Source organism: Tachypleus tridentatus, chromosome 1 (genome assembly GCF_004210375.1).
Source record: "Tachypleus tridentatus isolate NWPU-2018 chromosome 1, ASM421037v1, whole genome shotgun sequence".
NCBI lineage: Eukaryota > Metazoa > Arthropoda > Merostomata > Xiphosura > Limulidae > Tachypleus > Tachypleus tridentatus.
This window is the reverse complement of record NC_134825.1, coordinates 96823759-96845452: the sequence shown is the minus strand read 5'-3', so window position 1 is coordinate 96845452 and position 21694 is coordinate 96823759. Positions and strand designations below refer to the sequence as shown.

Below are 21694 nucleotides of genomic sequence, written 5' to 3'. Positions count from 1 at the left end.
ACAGTAGTTGCATATAAGGTAACAGCTCTTAGATTACAGAAAGTTTAAAGTATCTGCATCAGTAATTTACTATTTAAGATAAAAATTTAAAAAACAAACAAAAACTTATGATGCACAAATTCAAAACTGGGTTGAAAATATCCAACCTTCCTTTGATCCTCCAATTGTTTCCACTGTTCTAGTGTCAGATCTGTTCTACCAAACACTTGAACTGCATATTTGATCAAACCTTGATCTGCATTAAAAAAGCAACAAAAAAAACAACAGTTCAGTGGTGTAACAGTCAAACAAATACCCTAAGTATTTTAATATTACTTCACTCACTGACAGCTTTGTAATTTATAAATAGATATAAGACTTCCACAAACATGCATCTTTATAGTTCTGTTACCTCTTGGCCAATAATACAGGAATGTGAATGATCAAAATAAAAACTCTCCACACTAAAGCAAGTTTAATCCATTAACCCTTTCTATATGTGTATCTTTTACCTGTCAAATGTCACGAGGGTTTTAGTTAGTTGCAATCAAAATTAATTAAATCGTTTTTTAGTTTATACCAATTAATATAGCATAAAATTGCAGCTAATAATCCATATTTTAAAAGTTTGAAATCCTTTATTTTATAAGGAAACATTAAAAATATTGAATTTTCCCTAGTGTGAGAAATGTGATACTTATTCACACTATTTGGATGAGTGGTGAATAAAGTACAGAATAGGGGATAAAATTTATCATAAATATTGACATCACTCTGACAAAGCATAATTGTATTAGCCTTGTTTGGTTAAAGAGACAACAGATACACTAGACCCCTCTTGCCACATCACTGCCACTCTTTCTCTTTCAGGATTTGTTAATAGTTCTCTCCTATGTTTAATACCACATTATTTATAATCAATAGAAAGCCAAGGTTTTAATCTATCAAATGATGTATTATATTACATTGCTTTCTCCACAGAGATGTATAAAATTTTCTTTTAATACAAGATCTGTTACCACTGGAAATATATTGACCAGCTTGGATGAATTTCCAACAGTTCATGTCACACTGTTAGAATATAAAAAAAACTCAGAGTTATGGGGCATTGTCCACTTTTAATATGTGATTATTCAATGTGCTTTGGCACATTATGTTTAATTATATAAAAATTAATTAATGTGCTATTACCATAAGCATAAAAAAATAGGGTGAAGTGTCATTGACAGTCACCAGCAAAAAAAAGAAGGTACAGATATGTAGTTTGTTTGTTGTTTTTTACATCTATTCTTTGATCCAATTCATTTATAAAGTTTTGAAAATCAGAAAGTTTCTAATATTTTACAGAAAGATGCTATCAAAATACTTATGTCAGCCTTGAATGCCTATACTATAAATTAATGTTCACTTTTCACATTTTCAAGACAGGTTGTTGTGCACTATTTCATTAGAAAAATTGGATTCTCTTCTTCATTAGCTTAAATTTTGTAACATGCTTGCAGACATTCATCCTTTGCAATAAATCTCATTTAGTTATTTTCAGGACTTTGGCACATTACAAATGCTGCTTCTTGTCTTTCTTCAACTCCTCAGGAGAATGCTTCATTTTTCATATTCTTATTTCATAATCTGTTTCACTTGTAAACTATAGAGCCACACTGCATGCCACCTTTAGATGCCACAGAAGTTGTGTTCTTCTTGATTGCAATTTTTTTTATAATCTGTCTCTGATTTCATCGTTAACTGCCTAGATTACCATCTTTATAAGTCATCTGCTTGAACAAAAATGATCTCCTATATTAGGAAATTAAGTTTATACACTTTATTTCAGTTAAGACTTTCCATGGATTGTCACTTGCATTTGCATTTGTCCTTATCACATCTGCAAAATTAATAGTATCCTTCTCTAAGCAGATCCTGCATTTATACACATTTGTTCATTAGCTTTTTTAACCATGGACTCAGTCAATATGCCTGATCAAGTGACTTCTCTGTACTCATTTAGTCTTTATAGATTTAATACTTCTAACTTTCAATATAATGTGCACATCTTCACAAAATTTGACAGTATTTCAGTTAATATTAAGTTTTTCACATACAAAAAAAAAACACTTTTCAGTGAAGTATTTCTAATAAGCTAAAATACATATTTGTCAATGAATATATTCAATATCTGTTGTGAATAATCTGTGTGCAAAGTTATTTTCATATTAAGATTAAAAATATTTTTCCTCATCTCAAAATTTCTTTATGTAATTCATAAAACCTCCTAAACACATATCAAACATTTTTTCTTTGGTAAAACTTAATATATTATCTCTTATTTTCTCTACCCAATTATGAAACCAGTCAATTTGATTGACATTGAAACCACATACACAAAAAAAAGAAATAACTATATATACTTTCCTTTTTCTTTCTAAAATGATTTCCAATTGTAACATAAAATTACATTCATTTATCCTAAGTAGCTTTAAGCTTGTAACAATTACATCTCTTTATAATTAAATGCTATTGTTTTATTGCCCTTTGAACTGTGTCTAACTACTATCTGTAAATCACTTGGGCCATGTGCAGCTCACATTCTACTCTCAAATTACATTACCCACATGTTGCTCACGTTCATGTCTTATGAAAGAGTTATTATATTATTAGTATTTATTTTAACTAATCTAATCTTAACTAATTTAAAAACATCCCTATTTTTACATTTAGTTATTTTTATAAACATGAAAAATAAGAAATAAAGTACTTACCCAATCTTCTTTTTTCTTGTAATTGATTGTTGAGGACATTTAAGTCTACTTTTTGTGCTAATGCATTCAATAATATTTATTTAATTAAATAATGCACCAAAGAACACAGACTAATAATATGCAAAAGTATACAATTTCACCTATCTCTCACAACTTTTTTCTAGCTTTCTAACTCTGCAACAAAAGCTGTTACAAATGTATCCCAGCTAGTTATTAAGTTTCTCACTGAAACATTGCTTACATTCTGAGAGAAATTCACTATTATCTGTTCAAAACACATCATTATGTAACAACTCATTTCACACATGAAAATGTTGGCTTTCTATTCATTATATGTAACATATAATTAAATGTGAGAAAGAACTATGAGCCTATCCCACCTAAACTTGCAATTAATTGTGTGGCATAAGGGATATCAAAGGTGAGGTAAATGTTCTTAATAGGTGTCTTATCTTCAAAGAAAATGAGGACCATCTGTTTTAACCCTCTTGCTACAGGCAGGTCAAAATGCTTGTATAGACTTTTATACTGTTACTTTCAAAAATTGATTACTTTATCACCATTGTATATGAATAAATTTGGCACAAAATCTGGTAAATAAATCAAATTATAATTTTATATAAGTTTAAAGTTCTTAATTTTATAAGCAAATATATGAAAAATCCTCAATCTTCCCTAATATGAGAATTGTGGCATTTGCTCTATAGATCTTTCTTCTTCTCTAATTTACGTACCACCACTCCAAGAAGTACAGAATTTAATATAAATTGTTTGTTATAATATAGATATAAATCAGGCAAAGCATCATTTTATTTGTTTAAGGAAGCAAACTAGAAAACCAGAGCCACATGCCATGTCCACCAAGTCGTATCTACTCTTTCACAAGCTGTCAGTAGCTCTCTCTGATGTTTTATACTGTATTAATTATAGCCAATAGAAAATCAAGGTTTTAATATGTCAAATAATGTGTTATGTTATACTATTTTCTGTACAAAAAATAACCTAGTTTGCCTCCTGTTCCTAAATTTATTATCATTAGAATCACACCAACAACCTTAGCTGAATTTTTGATGGCTCTTATCTCACAGTTACAAATTGTTTTGTTTGTTTTGGAAATTCGCACAAAGCTACTCAAGGGCTATCTGTGCTAGCCGTCCCTAATTTAGCAGTGTAAGACTAGAGGGAAGGCAGCTAGTCATCACCACCCACCGCCAACTCTTGGGCTACTCTTTTATCAATAAATAGTGGGATTGACCATCACATTATCATGCCCCCACAGCTGAAAGGGCGAGCATGTTTGGCTCGACGGGCACAGTTATAAAGCCAGAAAAATTATAATACTTATAGGATGTTGTTTTCTTTGTGCACATTATTATTCTGTGCTCTAAGGTGTATTATTTAACTAAATAAAATTATTTAGTGTAGTAGCACCATTGGTATAAAAGAGTAGGGTTAGAGTTTTGTCAACAGTAAAAAACAAGAGACCCAAGCAAGTAATATATTTCACATTTTTCATACATATTCTTTACTTATTATTAAAAAAGTAACTAAAATATAAAAATCAGTAGTTTATTAGATTACATAAGATTAGTTAAGATAATAAAAGAAAATATTCACAATATGTGTTCATACATCATATAATTCGATACAATAAAGTGATTTACAGCTAGTGTGGTGGGATTATTAGTTAGACATTGTTCAAAAGGTAATAAAACATTAAAATTAAGTAGAAACAGATGAATACTTTTATAACATTAAGTTAAAATAAACAAATGTGGTTTGATTTATAGTGGGATAAAGTAATTTGATTTCCTAATTTTTTATTGTGGTTATGAGGTAGGTCAAATCTATCGACTACATACAAAGATAGAGTAGAAATAAGAAGATAAAATACAAAATTTTTCAGAAAAAACAAACAAAAAATTTGACCTTCATTCAGGATGTTTCAAAGATAATGCAAATGAAATTTGAAAATATTCAGATGAAAAAAAGTATTTTTAACCTAAACATGAAAATCAGTTTGCAGTTGAAGCAATCTATGCTCTGAAATCCCAGAGGCATCCAAAAATTTCAGCAATATGTATACCTGTTTGAATTTTACAATTTTATTATTAGAATGAATTTCAAATGGGTACTTTATTGTACACTTCCCTCTTTCTCCCCATAGCTGGGCCATATGTGATTTTACATCATGACTGCAGCTTCAACATTTGAATTATGGTAGAAGAGCACAGTTTAATGTATGATCTCATAATAAATGTGCAATATGTCCTGTGGAGGGTTGAGAATGAAGAAATATGAGTAAGCTGATGCATGCTACACATAAGTAAAAGATTTCCAGAATTTGTAGTTACATGGTTGTTGATAGCATGAAAGGAAATCAATAAGGAAAGGCTTTCTGCATATAAGTGGTTATCCTGAAGGTGCAGAAGTATGGGCATTTGACATCTAAATACTAAAGAAAATTTTAGATAAATTTATCAATTTCATAAAACCACTCAAGAATCATTTTTATAGCTTCTGTAGCCTAGGCTTTGTTCAGGATAAAATTTCAATGCAATTCTTGTGAAAACTAAATGAGCTTTGCAAGTTCATGATCTAGGTTAGAGCTCACAACCACATCTACAAATAGCTAAAATTTCTACCATTAAATGTATCATATAATTGTTTTGTAGACTTAATAAGTTTTAGTTACTGAAACTTAAGTGCTCTAGAATTCTAACAACTTACCATGCTTTACAAATTCTGGAAATTGAGAATTCGTTATTCCAGTTGTTAGCACTGCAGCCACTCCAGGTGCTGGCAAGGTTTTGTCTTGAGGTCCCCATCGACTTAAACGTTTCTTTTTTCTCTTTGGCTCATCACTGTTGCTATTACTGTCACTATCACTATTAAATTCTGCAATATAAGAAAATAAAATTATTTATTCAATACAGGGATATATTACAGATATAGGACATTGTATTTTTATGTATAAAATTAGGTTAAAATTTGTTAGTATAATACTTCTTCTGAAGTGTATTTATAAAAAATTTTTAGCACATTATAAAAAAAAAAAGATTATCTTAAGTACACAAAGACCTTCACTGTTACTTTTGATAAGTGACTTAACATCAGACAATAGGCATCAAGCACTTTAAATAACTTTCATACTTAAATATTAAAATTATTTAATAATTGCTATTTCTTAAATATCTTTTGTGAGCTATAAAACTGAGTTACATTTGAGTTGGTTTCATGTGTCTGATAAGCATTGCTTCTTTAATCCTTAAAGTGTGTTCCTCATGTGCAATAGCACACCTGTATATTCTTGTAATTTATCCAACTCAGTCTTAATCATAACAAGGACACCTGTGTTGACAACAGAATTTAGATACTTCTCAGAAAAGCATGTATTTCACATTCAAGTCTTTCAGATCTTCGAATGACCCAAAAACAAGTTCTAATTCCAATGGCAAATACCTATACTAATTTGATTCAAAGAATGTTATCTTTTCATAGGTTTATGAAATTATACTATTCTTCTTAGTTACACCTAACTTTGTTCTCTTTTGAAAGTTTTATCTTGCTTTTGGCAATACTCAGTTAAAGAACTGAAGTAATTTACAAACTTGATTAATTAAAATACAAAGTTATTTATTCCCTCCAACAAAAAAGGTACTTTGTATGATAATAGTTTTACCATACATTTCTACCTGTTTCATACGACAAAATTCCAAAATGAGCCTGCCATTTTATGTTTTTTAACCCTTTCATTACATGCAAGTTAAATAGCTGAATTCAAAACTCAAGTAGCTTTATTGTCAATGCAAGTCAGTAAAGTAGGTATCAAAATATATTTTGCAATTCAAATTTTAATAATAAATTTCAAACTCAAACTGTTCATAGACTAAAGCTATACTGTCAATTTGTGGTGTTGAAACTTCCTTCTTTACAGATATAAACAATAAACTGAAAGCCACTTTTCATCCCTCCAATTAAATCTTGTTGAAAAAAAAAGTCATTAAATATCTGTGAATTCTGCTGTTAGATTATGTGTAATAAACAGAAATAGAAGATTTCAATTTACTAAATGAAATGGGGCCAACGCCCTTTAAATTTTTAATGTGGGAGAAAAAAACAAAATAATCAGAAAAACCCAAATTCACAGGAGGGACACCAGATAATCTATCTGTCCTGTACCCTGGCTGTAAAGTAACACATGATGATTAGAAATAAAGACAAGGTAATCAACTATTTGTGTGTGTTTGATTCTTTATTTAGTTGTTTACAGAAGAGATTGTTTGGTGAAATGTGTTTAATAGGAGTGCCTAACATTTTGTGAAGTGCAGCAGTTAAGCTAATTCTTTTTTCACTTTTTAAAAGGAATTGAATACTAGTTTAGTTTTTTTTAAGTGGGCATGTTGCTAATTTTATGTAAGTACTTTACTGTGGTAAATTATCTTAGGTGATTTTTTTGGAATGTTACAATTTATTTGACATATTTTATTAGTGAGCAAACAAATGTTTTGTATACTTTTAGGGCTGTTGTGGAAGTGCAATTTGTGTGTTTACCTGTAATTGGCCTTATGTACTTCACATGTTTGTTAATTGAGACATTATGTGCTAAATGTGTTTGTTATATGTTAGACGTGTATCAAATGTAATTGAGAAATTTGGTGTTATCACTCACGTTTGTTTCTCCTAGCTTAAGTTTGGTTTTCTCTACTGTTTCATTTTGTTTATGCAGATTTTTGACAAAGGCTACTGCTTGTAATTTCGTTGAATTTAGTATTACTGCCATTTTTTACACCACATAAGGATTAAATTTAGATTCCTAAACACATGTAATTGATATGAATAAATTTCTAGGTACGCTTCTGAATGCTGTGACATCAGCACACTGATAGCAGTACATACAAGTGAATTTGAAAATTTAAATGTCATTAACAAATACAATGTATAGGAGAGGCAAAAAAACAAGTTGGTTGGTTGGTTTGGTGTTTTATGTCACAAACCAACTAGGCTATCTGTGCCAAACATCCAGTAAAAAGTTAAAGTAAAATTAGTAAAATTCATAAGATGAAGTTAAGGTAAAACAAAACAAAGTTAATTTTTTAATTAAAAAAAGATAAATAGCATTAAATCAAATTTTTACATCTCATCTACAGCAGTAAAAGAAAAACTACAGTAATACAAGTTGTAAAAGACCTTCTATAGCATAATGGTAATTATCATAACTCGTCAGGAAGACTAACAGCTAAGTTCAAAAACTACAATTGACTTTTTTCAGCCCTCGTTCCAAATTATTTGATGTTATGGCCACTTTCAGAATGTAAAGTAATAAAGGTTTTAAAAAACTTGTAGCAAAATTTTAATTATAACTTGCCAGGATAACTGACAGGTAGTTCAAACACCAGCACTAGTCACCTAAAGTTGGTCTATCCAGTCCTGGTCTTGAGTTATTTGATGTTACAGCCATTTTCTAATTTCAAATCAAACTAGATGTACTTTAATTCTTAAAAGGGATTCACATAAAAAAAAAGATCTCATGTATAAATTAAAAAACAAACTTAAATAGCATTAAAAATATTAAAGGCCTTTAAAAACTTAAAACATATATAAAATGAACAGTGTCACCATCACCAATAACACTGTCTAACATTACAAATAAACCTTGAAACAAAACATGTTTAAAATATTGCTGTCGTTGAGAGTCATAACAATGGCAAGACAGTAAAATGTGGCCTGAATGTTACACAGACAATACATTGGTCCATCAGTCCCAGATAAAAGAAAACATGTTTAAAAACTGTGACTAATGCATAGTCTAATTAGAACAACTTCCTCTTTACAATCCTTACAGAAGCAAGATGGCCAAAAGTTTAACATAGGTTTTATTTGGAAAAGCTTGTTTTCACGTTGCTCACTCCAAGTTGACTGCCAACTGGCACGGAGCTGAGCCTTAAATACAGAACCATAATTCATGTATGGAACAGACACAGCAGTGATAGTGCCAGAGCAGACAGATGTAGCTGAGGTGTCAGCAAGCTTGTTCCTATGAATACCAATATGGCTCGGTATCCAGAAAAACTGGATAGAAATAGATGTTAAAGAGAAATGGGCCTGTCAGTTTTGAATATCAGTGAGAACAAGGTGTAAACTATGTGAAGCAATTCCAGAGACAGTATAGAACTAAGCGAGTCAGTATAAATAGTGCAATTTGAGTACTGCTTAGCTTCTATGTGATCCAGGGCTAGAGGAATGGCATACAGTTCAGTAGCAAACACAGAAGCTGTAGAGGGGGATTCTGCACACAACCACTGAACCACAACAAACCATTGGTTTGTTTTTTAGGTATGAAGGTAATTATTGTTTGTTTATGAGTGTCCACAAGTTAATCACTTAACAGAAACAAGTTTCTAATGTTAGTTAAGCAAAGCAGTAGAAAGTTTGAAGCTTTCTTCAGAACAATATATTAAACATCATCATGTCCAAGGGATGAATTTTTAAGTACGTTTATGTTAATTTTCTGTTTTGTCATGGTAACTTATGTTTATCAGATTATATTAATTGGTTGTCATATTTTTATGTGTATTGTTTACCTGGGAAGCATGCAGTGTAAAATGAGTAGTTCAAATTAACATAGTCATTTACACTAGTGTGGTGCTGGGTATTGAAATTTGTAAAAACTGAAGTTGATAAGGGAGGTTTCATAATACTCTGCTTGTAGATTTGTTTGTTGTTTTTTTTCCTGCATCTGTTTTAGCTTTAATGGTAGTATGTATTGGGTGAAATAGTTCTTTCTTGTTATTTTTTAAAGATAAATATTTAAGTTTTTCCAAAAGTCTTTAGGTTTACTTTGAGAATTTTTGAAATTTAAAAAAAAAATTGAGGCAAGTGGTTTTTTTTAGTGTTTTAATATTTTGTTTTATTTGTGCATTTAACCCATTTGTGAGTTTTAATGCTAAAATATCATGTAATGTAATGTTATCTTCTGAAATGCCCACGTTCTATAAACTAGAATATGTATACAAGAACTTAATATCTTGTGATTGTAAAAATGTTGTCTTGAGTCTGACAAGGTGATGTTCACTGTAGCTTTGGGTATAGTTTTCATTATATTTTCTGCATATGTGTTTAGTTTTCTTTTATTGTTAATGCATGTGATTATTGGTGGCAGTGAGCATTAAGTGTTTTGTTAAATGTTTACCAGTTAGTTTTTGATATGGAGAAGCAGTCATTCAAGAGTTCTTGATAAACAATGAAGTTTGTTGTTTTAGACCATTAGAATGGATGGGATTATTATTAAGTTTAGTACTTCATATGAGTTTGGTGGCAAGTGAAAGTAAGTGGGTGTGTTATCACATATAAAATACATATTGTTTCTGACCAATAAATCTTGGATTGTTACTTTTCTTTGTGTTTCTATATCAATTTAAGTGTTTTTATAGAACATTTAAGTCACCTGTGTTCAAGGGTTGTGGATGTTTTGATATGTATTCTTGAATGTAATTTGTGTCAATGTTTTTTGATGGGGAACAATAAATAGCTACTATGGAAATCATTATCCTATTGTTTACATGGACATTAGAGAAGATGGTTTCACTTAGATTTTAAATTTTCCCTTATTGGTATTAAATTGTTTATACTGTTTTTAAAGTAAATTTTCAGACTTTTATCAAGTACCAAAGCTTAGAAAACAAAAGGTTTCAGATGTTACATAATAAATTACTTGCTTGCTATGTACATTACTTTTTGTTACATGAGTAACAGAAATGTAAAACTTACAAATTTAAGTTTAGGAAGTGAGTAATTCAATGAGTGTGAGCTGTTAATTTGATCCTTAGTTATCTGTATAGTTTGAGATTGCAAAAGACAATTACCCTCTTTATTTTTACAGCCCATTTTTCATTTAGTTTTTATTTCTTTACAGTTGGAATCAGACCCTCCAGTCACCAGAAGGAATGATGGGGACAGAAACAGGAGTAAATGTTGACTTTTAATTTGCTTATCGCATGGTTTGAGATCTGCTCTGTTGGAAGTACAGAAAGATACGTCTTCATTCCCATGGCACTAGTGGTACATAGTACAGCAGCGTAAATCCAAGATGAAGTTTAGGACAATAACTTCCAAATCTTAAGGTCAGAAATGTTGTTAATAATTTTTCGACACAGTACCTCTTCTTCCTCCACCCACCTAAGGTAAGAATTAAAGAAAGAGGGGTGAGAGCCACTATGACGAATACAGTGAGGGTCCAGTTCACACTTGTAAGCATCATAGTCTTTGCCACTGCAAAAAGCACAGGTCAAAGAACCATGACATGATGTCTTAGGGTGACCAAACTGCTGACACTGGAAACATAAGAGAGGATTGGGAATATATGGCTGTACCTTACAGTTCAGATAACCTACCTTGACATAGCAGGTGAACATGGTGATGTAAAGGTCAAAATTCGAACATTGGTAGACAGTGTAATTCTGTTCTTGTGAGTGGAGATACACCTCACTGCAAAAACACCTTGGGGATGTTCATCAATTTCCTCTCAACAATAACTCCTTGTGAGGAATTCAAAGTAGCATTGGGAATAACCTAAATGGGTATATTCCTGATGGCCTTTGAATTCAAGAGGACTTTACTGTGTTTTGGAATGGATGTTTCCACCAAGATGTCCCCAGAAAGTAGCTTCCTGACTGATTAAGGAAAGCCAGCAAGCCCCTCTAATCCTTTCTGAATAGAAAAGAAAGAGATCTGCCCAAAGGTTTGTCTGACAAAGAATGTAGTAAAAGAAAATGAAATACAGCTGTAGGAGATGGAGAATGCTGTCTTGACTCTTCAGAATGTGGTCACTTACCAATGATCTGTTGTTTTTTTTTATTTGAATTTGGGGAATTCATAACAAAAGAAGAAAAATTCAGTGCCCTCTGACTCCATTCACCATGGAGTCCTATGAGGAGATGCATTACAATGAAAAACAAGGACATTGCAGCAACATCATGGTTTCAAGAGGACTGTATTCAAATACCAGCATCAGACATAATGTCCACAGTACCTGTTAAGAATGCCCAGTAATGGTACTCAGTTTGACCCCAGCCCAACAGGACCAGCCAATTGACCCTTGGGGGGCCACAGAAGTCCAAGGTTCCAAAGCAGGTAAACTGAAAAGACATAACCTTCTCTGAGAGGTTCCTTCACCACATACAGGCATCCAAACCAAAGAGGTTTCTAAGGAAAACCAACAACATTTCTGTATTGAACAATTAAATGCTTCAGCAATAATTATTTTAGAAAGTATGCTGTTAATATATTACAACAATGTTAAATACATTATGGTGCAGTAGGACTACATTAACCATCTTTACACAAGGCTCAGTCTTTCTAACCAACAATTTAACCACTATATGATCACACAGGTATCTATGAAAGTATATATAACATGTCTAAATTTACTAATTGTATCAACAGGAAGATTGGCAAGCTTTCAAGGAAACATTATAGGCCTATTTTACTTTAAAATAAAATATTTCTACCAAATATTTTTCTGTGAATGTACTCAGTCTGACTCAGACTAGTTAGTGTGAGAGCAAGGTGATTTTCATGTTAAAATACTTTTTGATCTTGCAATTTTCACAACCTCTAGAAACTCTTAAATGAATATCAAAAGTTGTTTTTTAAATAAAACAATATATTTTATCCATTATTTTTTCTACCATAAAACTGTATATTAGCTCAATCTATTCAACCAAACATGTAATTACACCATTAAAAGACCAAATCATCCATTTTCTTTTCAGAATGACTGCCTATTGTAACAGATAATTGGAATTATTTATTGTAAAATCTTCAGTTCTCTATTCTTTTCCCAACTTTAAATTAATTCTATTGTTTTATTCCACTTTGAACTGTTTCCAACTACCCAAACTAGCCCAACAATGCAACAAATCACCAAACTAAAGCACAGTGCAAATTATAATAAACAAAATATTGAATTACATCATACAAGCAGCTTGTGCACATTCCTTGCACAGAAATATTTTATTTGTTTTCTTTCCTTACCTAACATGCTTCTAATTTTCAGAAGTTAGTACTTTTATAAAAATAAATAAAAATATACATAAACAAAAAACAAGAAATTTAGTAATTATGTATGCGAGTCTTGTGTTTTTTGCATTAAAAGTATTGATAATTTTCAACCTAAATTTTGATAAAACTGTTTCTAGTACTTGGATTTTTATTTCTTTCAAATATTGAGAAAACAAAATGATAGCATTAAAAAAGAATACAGTGTCTTTTATCTACTATAATTTTATTGGATTTCTAATTAAGCTATAAATTAGTAAAAATAATTTCTTTAGTTTATTGAGGTGACTCAGTGATTCCTAAGGAGGAAATTGTAGGAGGAGTAATTCAAAGTCTGTTGTTGACACAAACTAATCTTATGAGAAATTCAGGAAATTAAAATATCTTCCCATTGGGTATAAATAACATAGTAAATTTTAGACAGAATTATTGACAGACAGGATGTGATAGTAGTGTGTGTCATGTGGGTTTGACTTTCAGGTTTATATTTCAGTAAAGCAAGAAAATTATAAATTTCAATATTTTGTCAACATCTACATTATATTTTTTTAATTTACATTAAAGCTCAAATATGATTGGAAAGAATACCCATAATAAAAAGTCTGGAATGAAGAAGTGTCATCTGCAACAGAAGTGAAGACTGAAAATTTATACAAATATTTCCTTTAAATAATAAGAAACAAAAACTTAGATAATATGAACATTTCAGCTGTAAACTAAATTTTGATTCTGTATTTAATGACAGACATTGATGAGAAAGTACTTTAAAACTTGAAAGTAGCAAATGAAAAAGGGAAAACATACCTGATGCCAATTTTTGTTCTGCTTTAATACTTCCACTAGCTTTAGCTCTCTTCTTGGCTTGTGTAAGTTCTTTAACTCTCTGGAGAAAATACTTGTATGTGAAGCTCTGCTTGTTATTCAAGAAGCTGTAAAGAAATAGAAAAAACAAATACATTTCATTATTTTATACTTAACAGAATGATACCAAAATATATTTTAAAGCCTGATATACATGGGTGTGTCTGACAAATAGTCACACAGCAAAATAAGTGCATGGAAGTATTGATCATTTTTAACCTAGTTTTTGATAAAATTGTTTCTTGTATTTGGATTTTTATTTCTTTCAAATATTGAGAAAACAAAATGATGGCATTTAAAAAGAATACAGTGCATTTTACCAATTATAATTTTATTGGCTTTCTAATTGAGCTATAAATTATTTAAAATAATTTCTTTGGTTTATTGAAATGACTTAGTGATTCCCAAGGATGAAACTGTAGGAGGAGTTAATTCAAAGTCTGTTGTTGATACAAACTAAACTTATGATACAAATCTTAAAGTCACCCTACAGACTTGTATGATATGAAATTTTTGGGGTCTTATATCACAATATTCTTTCTGCTATCAAAACATAAGGTGCTAAAGCCATGAATTACTTATCTTACTGTTATCACACAAAACCTCCAACATAATTGGTCTAAATATCACTGTGACAAAGAACCAATGTACAAGTTCTTCAAATTAAAAAGGAAGAAAAAAACTTAATTACACAACTGTGATTATACTGTATACTTAAGACTGTTTATTGCATTTAAATTTCTACTAAGCACCGTCTTACGTGCTCATTAGATTTAACAAAACTACATAATTGGCATCAGAAAACCAATTTTTTGTGATAAAGACAGAGTGCTGAATTAATACACAATTCTACCCATTAGAAAAAACTGGAGATAAATTAAACTACTTGAACATTGCATCAAGAAATATAAACAAATAGTCATCACCCATTGTTAAAGCACTTCACAAAGAGAACTTGCAACAAATCTTAATATTTTGCACTTTCAAAGATTTAAAAACACAAGTTATTCTTACATATACAAACATGTACAAACGTTCCAGTCACACACACAATCTCACCAACTTTGAACTGATCACTTTATGACAAACATAACACTTAAAACATATTTCAAAATAAGAAGAAATTTGAATCATTTCAGATAATAAACTAATTTTCTTTGAGTACAAAGGGTAAAGTGTAAAGGGGGTAATAAATTTTTATGGGTCTTCTGCAATCTACCTTCTACAACCAGATTTATGGAGCTTAGAATGTGCCCTTTCTACTGGTTATGAGCATGTACTTAAGATAAATAGGCATGGGGGTTTCAAAGAAGGTAGTGTGGGTAGGGCTACTCTTATGGGTTTACAAAATATTTTGATATCTAAGCAAATGAGCAAGATCAGAAATTTATATCTTACTATCTAGGTTTTAAGTAGCTGAAGTCTGAGTTTCTAAGTTGTTAACACAATATACCTCATATGAAAGTGGTAATATAAACTGAGATATAAAACAAGAAGACATGACATGTGACAAACAAAAACATATTCAAAAATATTTTATTTCGAGTTAAGAAAGTAAAGTGTATGTAATATTAAGTTTTGAATTATAAAATACTTTGTAATGCCACTTTCACTGACATATAGTGACAATAAAGTTGGTTAATTAAATTTTGAAAATAACTCTAAAATGTTGTGACACACACTCTTTGACCTGTCCATTGAGTGACAGTTAAATGGAGTGATATTTCTGTTCAGGATATTTTAGCTTTTATTTATCTAACTATATATATGGTTCTTAAATGTAATCTTTCTATTCCTGATTACTGTTTTACCTGTTTCCATTTCCATACTCTGTGGTTTACTAATATCTTATCAAGAGATAGATTTATGGCTATTCATAACTACTTACATTCACTAACAAAACTAATGCTTTTTCCAGTGCTAATCCTATCTATAATAAATTTCTCAAGTTAGATTTCTCCTAGATTTTGTTTGAAATCCTCTATAATCAACTACTATTGTTACAGAGAACTGTCCATTAACAAACAAATGTTGAGTTAAAAATATACGATTAGTTTCCTCCAGTATCCACCAAAGAAAGTTGTCAAGTGAAATATTAAGTTTTGAGTTCTGGCTGAAGCTGAGTGAATACTATTTCAATTTTAAAATTTGCAAAAGCAAAGGGAGACAGAAATGCTAGTTAGAGGTCTTGCACACAACAGTGTAAAGAAGCAGATGGACAAGTATAACATAATTGGACACTGGGTTTTCATGGACAGCTTTTACATTTATTCCCTTTTACTTGACAAATTTTTGGCTATTAGAAATTATGACCATGGGGAGAGCAAAAGTAACAGACTATTTCTTAGGAGAACTGACATCTGAATCTACAGATAGGAGAAGCACAATTTTTTGACAGCTATAAAATGAATTGAAAAACGAGGTGTTTACGTCTTTTTCTACATTATATTCTATTTTACTGGATGAGCAAAATGAAGTGGTACAAGAAACATTTTTGGCTTCTTAACTTAACAATTGTGAATTCTTACATACTGTACAAAAAACAAATTATCCAGTCAACCTTCAAAATGGACCTGATCACTGTTCTTGTTTAGCACCTATTTCAAAGCAGACCAGGTCCTTCTGGTATGCTATTCTTAAGAACTCTGCAAGACCTTCCACATCTGTGGCTCACTTTCAACACAGATATTTCTAGCATCTGTTGATAGGGATAAAAGGAAAAGATGCAGAATGCACATCTAAGAATATTTTGGAGTGTAACACATCAATGCTATTCTTCAAAGAAGCAGTGTTCTAACCTAGTACATAACGAATACTACCAGAATGTTCATAGTTGACATATTTTCCAGGTTTCTTCATGCCACATAAAATATGTCAAAATTAATCAGTTTTTGAGTTTTATTTAAAAGTTTTAAGTACAATGTAGAAATGTGTTTTTCCCCTTTGTTTTTACTTGAAATTACAATTATTTTTAATCTTCTCTACATTTTTTGAGCTACAGTACTTTGAGAAAGAAGTTTTCTTAGTTTTAAATAGTTTTTCTACTAAAATATTTTTGTATATCTTTTCAATGATTTAGCTTTGTTAAAAAACTATGCTACAGGGAAAGCTTCAAAATTATAGATGTTTTAGTTTCTGAACAAACCTTTTACATTAGTTTAAAAAAAAACATTTCCAGGCATTTGGCTTTGGAGTTATGAACAGGAAAATAAAAAACTTAATACAAAATACAATGCTAAAAACTGTATATTCAGTAAATTAGATAATTCTTTCAAGTGTAAGTAACATGCTATGATACATTGGTACATTGTGAACATTTGCCAACACAATCACATGATGTTCAAAACACATTTATTTAAACAAATTTAACATATAATCTTCAAAGTATCAATTTATAATATGTAAACAAAACTTGAAAAGCACTTACTTGAAGGCAGGATTATCAATATTAGCTGTGCGAGCTGCTTCTTCAGCACCTTGTCCATTGACAGCAACTGCTATGGCAACCCTCTCAACAGCTTGACAGGACTTGTTATCCTCTGGTGAAGAGACTAGAAGCAGGCTATCAGATTCTCTGTTCATTATTCTGATATAACACGCAAGAGGAAACTATTTGGAAAAATTAAAGGTAAGCCATACATTGCACACCAACCACTTTCCCAATCTCTTTTTGAAATGTGCTTAGAATCCACATTTCAAATTGAGGGTTAATACAGTCCAAAACCAAACCACGGATCTGACTGCTAAACTGGGAGATAAATGAACAATTATATCTATTAGGATTTGATTTTGAAGAGTTGAAAATTGTTCTATGATGGAATTGAATTACCAGAGGTTTAAATATAATTCAAATCTGACAACACAAGAGTAACAGAATTAAATAATTCTGAAAGAAAGCAAAAGTCCTTTTAATTAGTTTAACATTTTACAATATACTTTTAAAAGTATTATTACTGGAAATAAATTGGCAAAAATGATGGTAAACTTTCCCATTAAAAGCATTGAAGAGCTATTACATTATATACATATATTATGTGGGCACATTTTTTGGAAATTTTGCTTTCCTATGCTGATAAAATCATTCAGTTATTGAGGTCATGAAACATCTTCCAAATTTAGTAATTAATTTAAGTGACAGAAAGATTCATGCTATTTTAAACATACGCTCACCAATAATTACTGACATATTGTTTGAGTATATTTACACAAAATGTAGCTATAATGAAAGCATGTGATTTTACAAGATTGAACAGTAATGTTTGTTGTAAATGAAACAATTAGATGCTTTATTATTAATCCTACAATAATTTTTGGTCACTGTGTACACTCTTAAGTTTTTATACACAACAGCTGTCATTGGCATTCTATATATAACACATCAACTTACTCTAAAATTTTATTGTGCTGCTACAACCATTTATTGTTAGAATTGTTTATGCTGCCACAGTATTCACCCATTATGTTTGTACACATTTCCCTAATATTATTGGTACCTCGTAATATTGTTCTCACAGTCAAAATAGGGTGATGTGAGGATTTTAGAGGACAAAACTGACTACTTCAAGAATCTATTCATACAGATTTTAACAGAGCATAAGCTCTGCTCAAATTAAATTACCAATGTGTATAAAACATTCAGAAACAGATGTACAAAATGTTTTTGCAACACCAGTAATACTTAACTTTTGATAAAACACTCAAGACTTTGAAACAAAAAATTATAAATTATAAAATGTTCGTACTCATAGTCTTGCTGAAGCCATAAAGGCAAAACAGTGATTAAAATACAAGTTTTTTTTAATCTATACCTGGAGAGTCAATTTCATATTTTTCTATTTTGTTGTCAAAATGTCTAAATCCCCCCAACATGCACTTCAAATTATGAAAGAAAAGTGAAAAAAACACCAACATACTTTTTGCTATCTGCAGCTCAACAATCATTATCCAATCAACAATTTTATAATTTCAGGTTCTGCCATTTGAATCCTAAGCTAATTTCCTCAATATTCATTGCAGATAGAGGTTCGTAATTGAAAAATATGTTAATAATAAATACTGCAAAGTCACCATGGTTTTCATTTTATGAGCCAAATTTTCAAGAGATTGTCTTTTGTGAAACTGTGATAAACACAAAGATACACTTGTTGTTGATAAAAACAAATGTAGGAATGGTGAGGTTACACTTTCAGTGACTTTTAGAATTTCCATCACCTGTGTGAGCTGTACTGTGCATACCAATCTAAATCTTAGCTAGTGTGCATGCTTATATTAGTTATCTATGTTGTCACAAGGTTTTACAGTCATTGTATTTTTGGTAATTCCATTAATTTTATTTCTTTCAATCAGAACAAAACCCATGAATTTACTACAATTTGTTTTTCTCTCTGAATTGAGCTTGGGAAAACAGGAGCATGCTTTAAGCCTCCAGTGGGTCAAGAACTAATCAAAAAAAGTTTATTTCCCTTCTGACACAACAAATACAAATAAATTTAAGTAGATTTATATATATAAATAAACATCAGTATGTGTGTGTATCTGTTCCTTACACGCTTCCACATTTCTTGATCAATCACCACCAAACTCGACACAGTGATACAGATTGACATGAGGAAAGTCATTTTCTTGTTCCCCATTCCCCAGTTTTATCTTTACCACTCTATTAACTAGTCTGCTCCTTTACCTACTCCACTATTGCAATTACATAAGTGAATTTTCATCAGTCTTAGTTCTTTGTCTACTCCTTTACTCTATTTTGAATGTTATCACACAACATCACTTGTATCTAGCTTTGCTGTCACTGCTCCTCACTTTGCTCTATGTATTATATCACCAACTTAAACTTTACTGCTTATTTAAACCTTTCACAACAGGCTGGATACAAAATTACAAAAAAAAAGCAAGATTTTTTCAGATGCTAGTCACATCCCTTACTGATAAATTTTGATGACAAGAAGGATAAAAATAATTTTTCACAAGCTGAATATAATACATACACTTCAAGGTAAAGTCAATAGAAAGCTAAGGTAATTAATTATAAAATAAAAAAATTGTTTTAATTTATACAGCTTTATTGTAAAGGAAAAATGAAGTTACCAATTTGTGAAAAAAGTTTTATGAAATTTGTATAGGGTTTTGTTCAGTAATGTCTAGAATAACCTAGTCTGTAAAAGAAGAATGCTTTTATTTCAAGAGTAATAAATGATTGCAACTTCAACCTTAAAGGCAGAAGTAAAAGGGATGCATAAACATACATGGGCAGACAAGGCCTGGTGAATCCCATAATTTTAAATTATGTTTGAATATAAAAAGACAGATACCTCTATCCTTTTCAACTGTACTATCTTCTTCATTATCATCCAATTTCTCAAAAACAGAAGATGGCTTCAGGACTCTACTGTAATAAAATTAAGTAAATGTGAGTTTTAGAGAATAATATGTTAAATAAACTCACAGATAAAACTACTGATTTTATACCTATAATAGTAGTATAGACAAATATTTCAAAAACATTTCTACTAAATAAAAGTATTTATTTAACCACAATTCACATAAAATGCATTAAACCATTTTTCTACACCATAAATTTTATGATAAAATAACAAACTGAATTTTCAATACAAAATATTAAAAACAATTTTCTTCTGTACGAACCATATACACATAATAAAAGCGATTCTGTTACATTATACATCTAAAATTTCAAATTTTCTAACAAACAAGAAACAGATATCATACCATCATCTCCACTGCAGTGTCCATACTACAAGAATTTTCTTATTCTCAAAGTAACTGAGCACTAACACACACCAATTCTGTATGTATATATCAATGTTACACAGTAAATGTAGAACATATATACTGTTTTAGTATGTTACATGAAAGCTTAAATGCCAGATTTCAAATGTTTAACCGTCACATTTGAGGCTTCTCTCCAAAGGCCGACTTTGTAACTATTTCTTGATGACGAGAAACCCATTTGAAATAAAAATGCATCTCAGAATGGCTGGTATGGGTATTAACACTTTTATTGCTTAAGAGAGAATAATGTTTTGACATTCCTAGGTCATCTTCAGAAAGATTCTTAACCTTGAAAGATTGAAACATTATTCTCTCCTAAGCAATAAAAGTGTTAATACCCATACCAGCCATTCTGAGATGCATTCACAACCATTTTGTGCTTGTTATAGTTTTCATGCTGTAGCCTTTCACAAAATTCTACAGATTATCAGTATACACTACAAGACTTTCATATATAAAACATTTTTTTATTTAAGTTTCAAGATGTTTTTTAAGAAATGTTTTACTCATGCATTTTTTTCTTTTTATGTGTTGAACTATCCAATATGCAAAATATTTTTTTACTTTAAGATTAAAAATACTTTTATGCATCAAAAGAATTTCAAGTTTCATGTGCAAAATCTTTATAACCTTTAAATAATTATCAAATATGTTTACTAAAAATTAATTTTATCTGTTTTTTACAAATTTACAATTTGATACCAATCTTGCTGACATACATTTATAAAATAGTAGTCCAATAAAATGTTGAATGTAAGTCTACAAATGCAATGACGTGTGATCATGGGAAGACCTGGGTTGGTGAGGTTTATAAAAATAATGGTTTATGATAACTTAATAACATACTGTTTTGAGCATAGTGTACACTGTGTTTATTTCTGAAATATAACCAATGTATAATAAACAACAGAGTGGTTCACAGCTCAACAAGGTCAAGTGATTAGGGCACTCAACTCATCATCTAAAGGTTGCAGGTTCAAATCCCAGTCACACCAAATATACTTGCCCTTTTAGATCAAGTGTTCAATTCAGCCATGCTGGCTTGAATTTGGACTTCTCTGACATACTCTAACATATAAAATACAGAAATACTTATTCTAGCAAAAGAAAATATAAATAATCAAGTTAATGAACAAAGAACTAACAAATTCTTCATCATTCACAATCCTTTAAGCATATTTAAACACTTCCCAACATCAGTTGAATAATGACTTACAAATTTTAAATTTTTTTCCCAAATA

The 21694-nt window shown here is 30.4% G+C and overlaps 1 protein-coding gene across 5 annotated transcripts in view; it reads right to left on the bottom strand.

The window, feature by feature from the left end:
* The window catches only part of LOC143256504 (SURP and G-patch domain-containing protein 1-like), a 62367-nt gene that overhangs the window by 15135 nt on the left and 25538 nt on the right, over positions 1-21694 (bottom strand). For 4 of the 5 annotated variants that reach the window (XM_076513854.1, XM_076513838.1, XM_076513847.1 and 1 more), the window contains 5 exons: positions 19973-20049; positions 17083-17206; positions 13599-13723; positions 5466-5633; positions 147-235 (listed from right to left, as the gene is read on the bottom strand). In XM_076513854.1, coding sequence (XP_076369969.1) covers positions 147-235; positions 5466-5633; positions 13599-13723; positions 17083-17206; positions 19973-20049 — 583 coding nt within the window. The remainder of the gene's footprint in view (positions 1-146; positions 236-5465; positions 5634-13598; positions 13724-17082; positions 17207-19972; positions 20050-21694) is intronic. The other variant, XM_076513829.1, reaches the window with a different exon arrangement.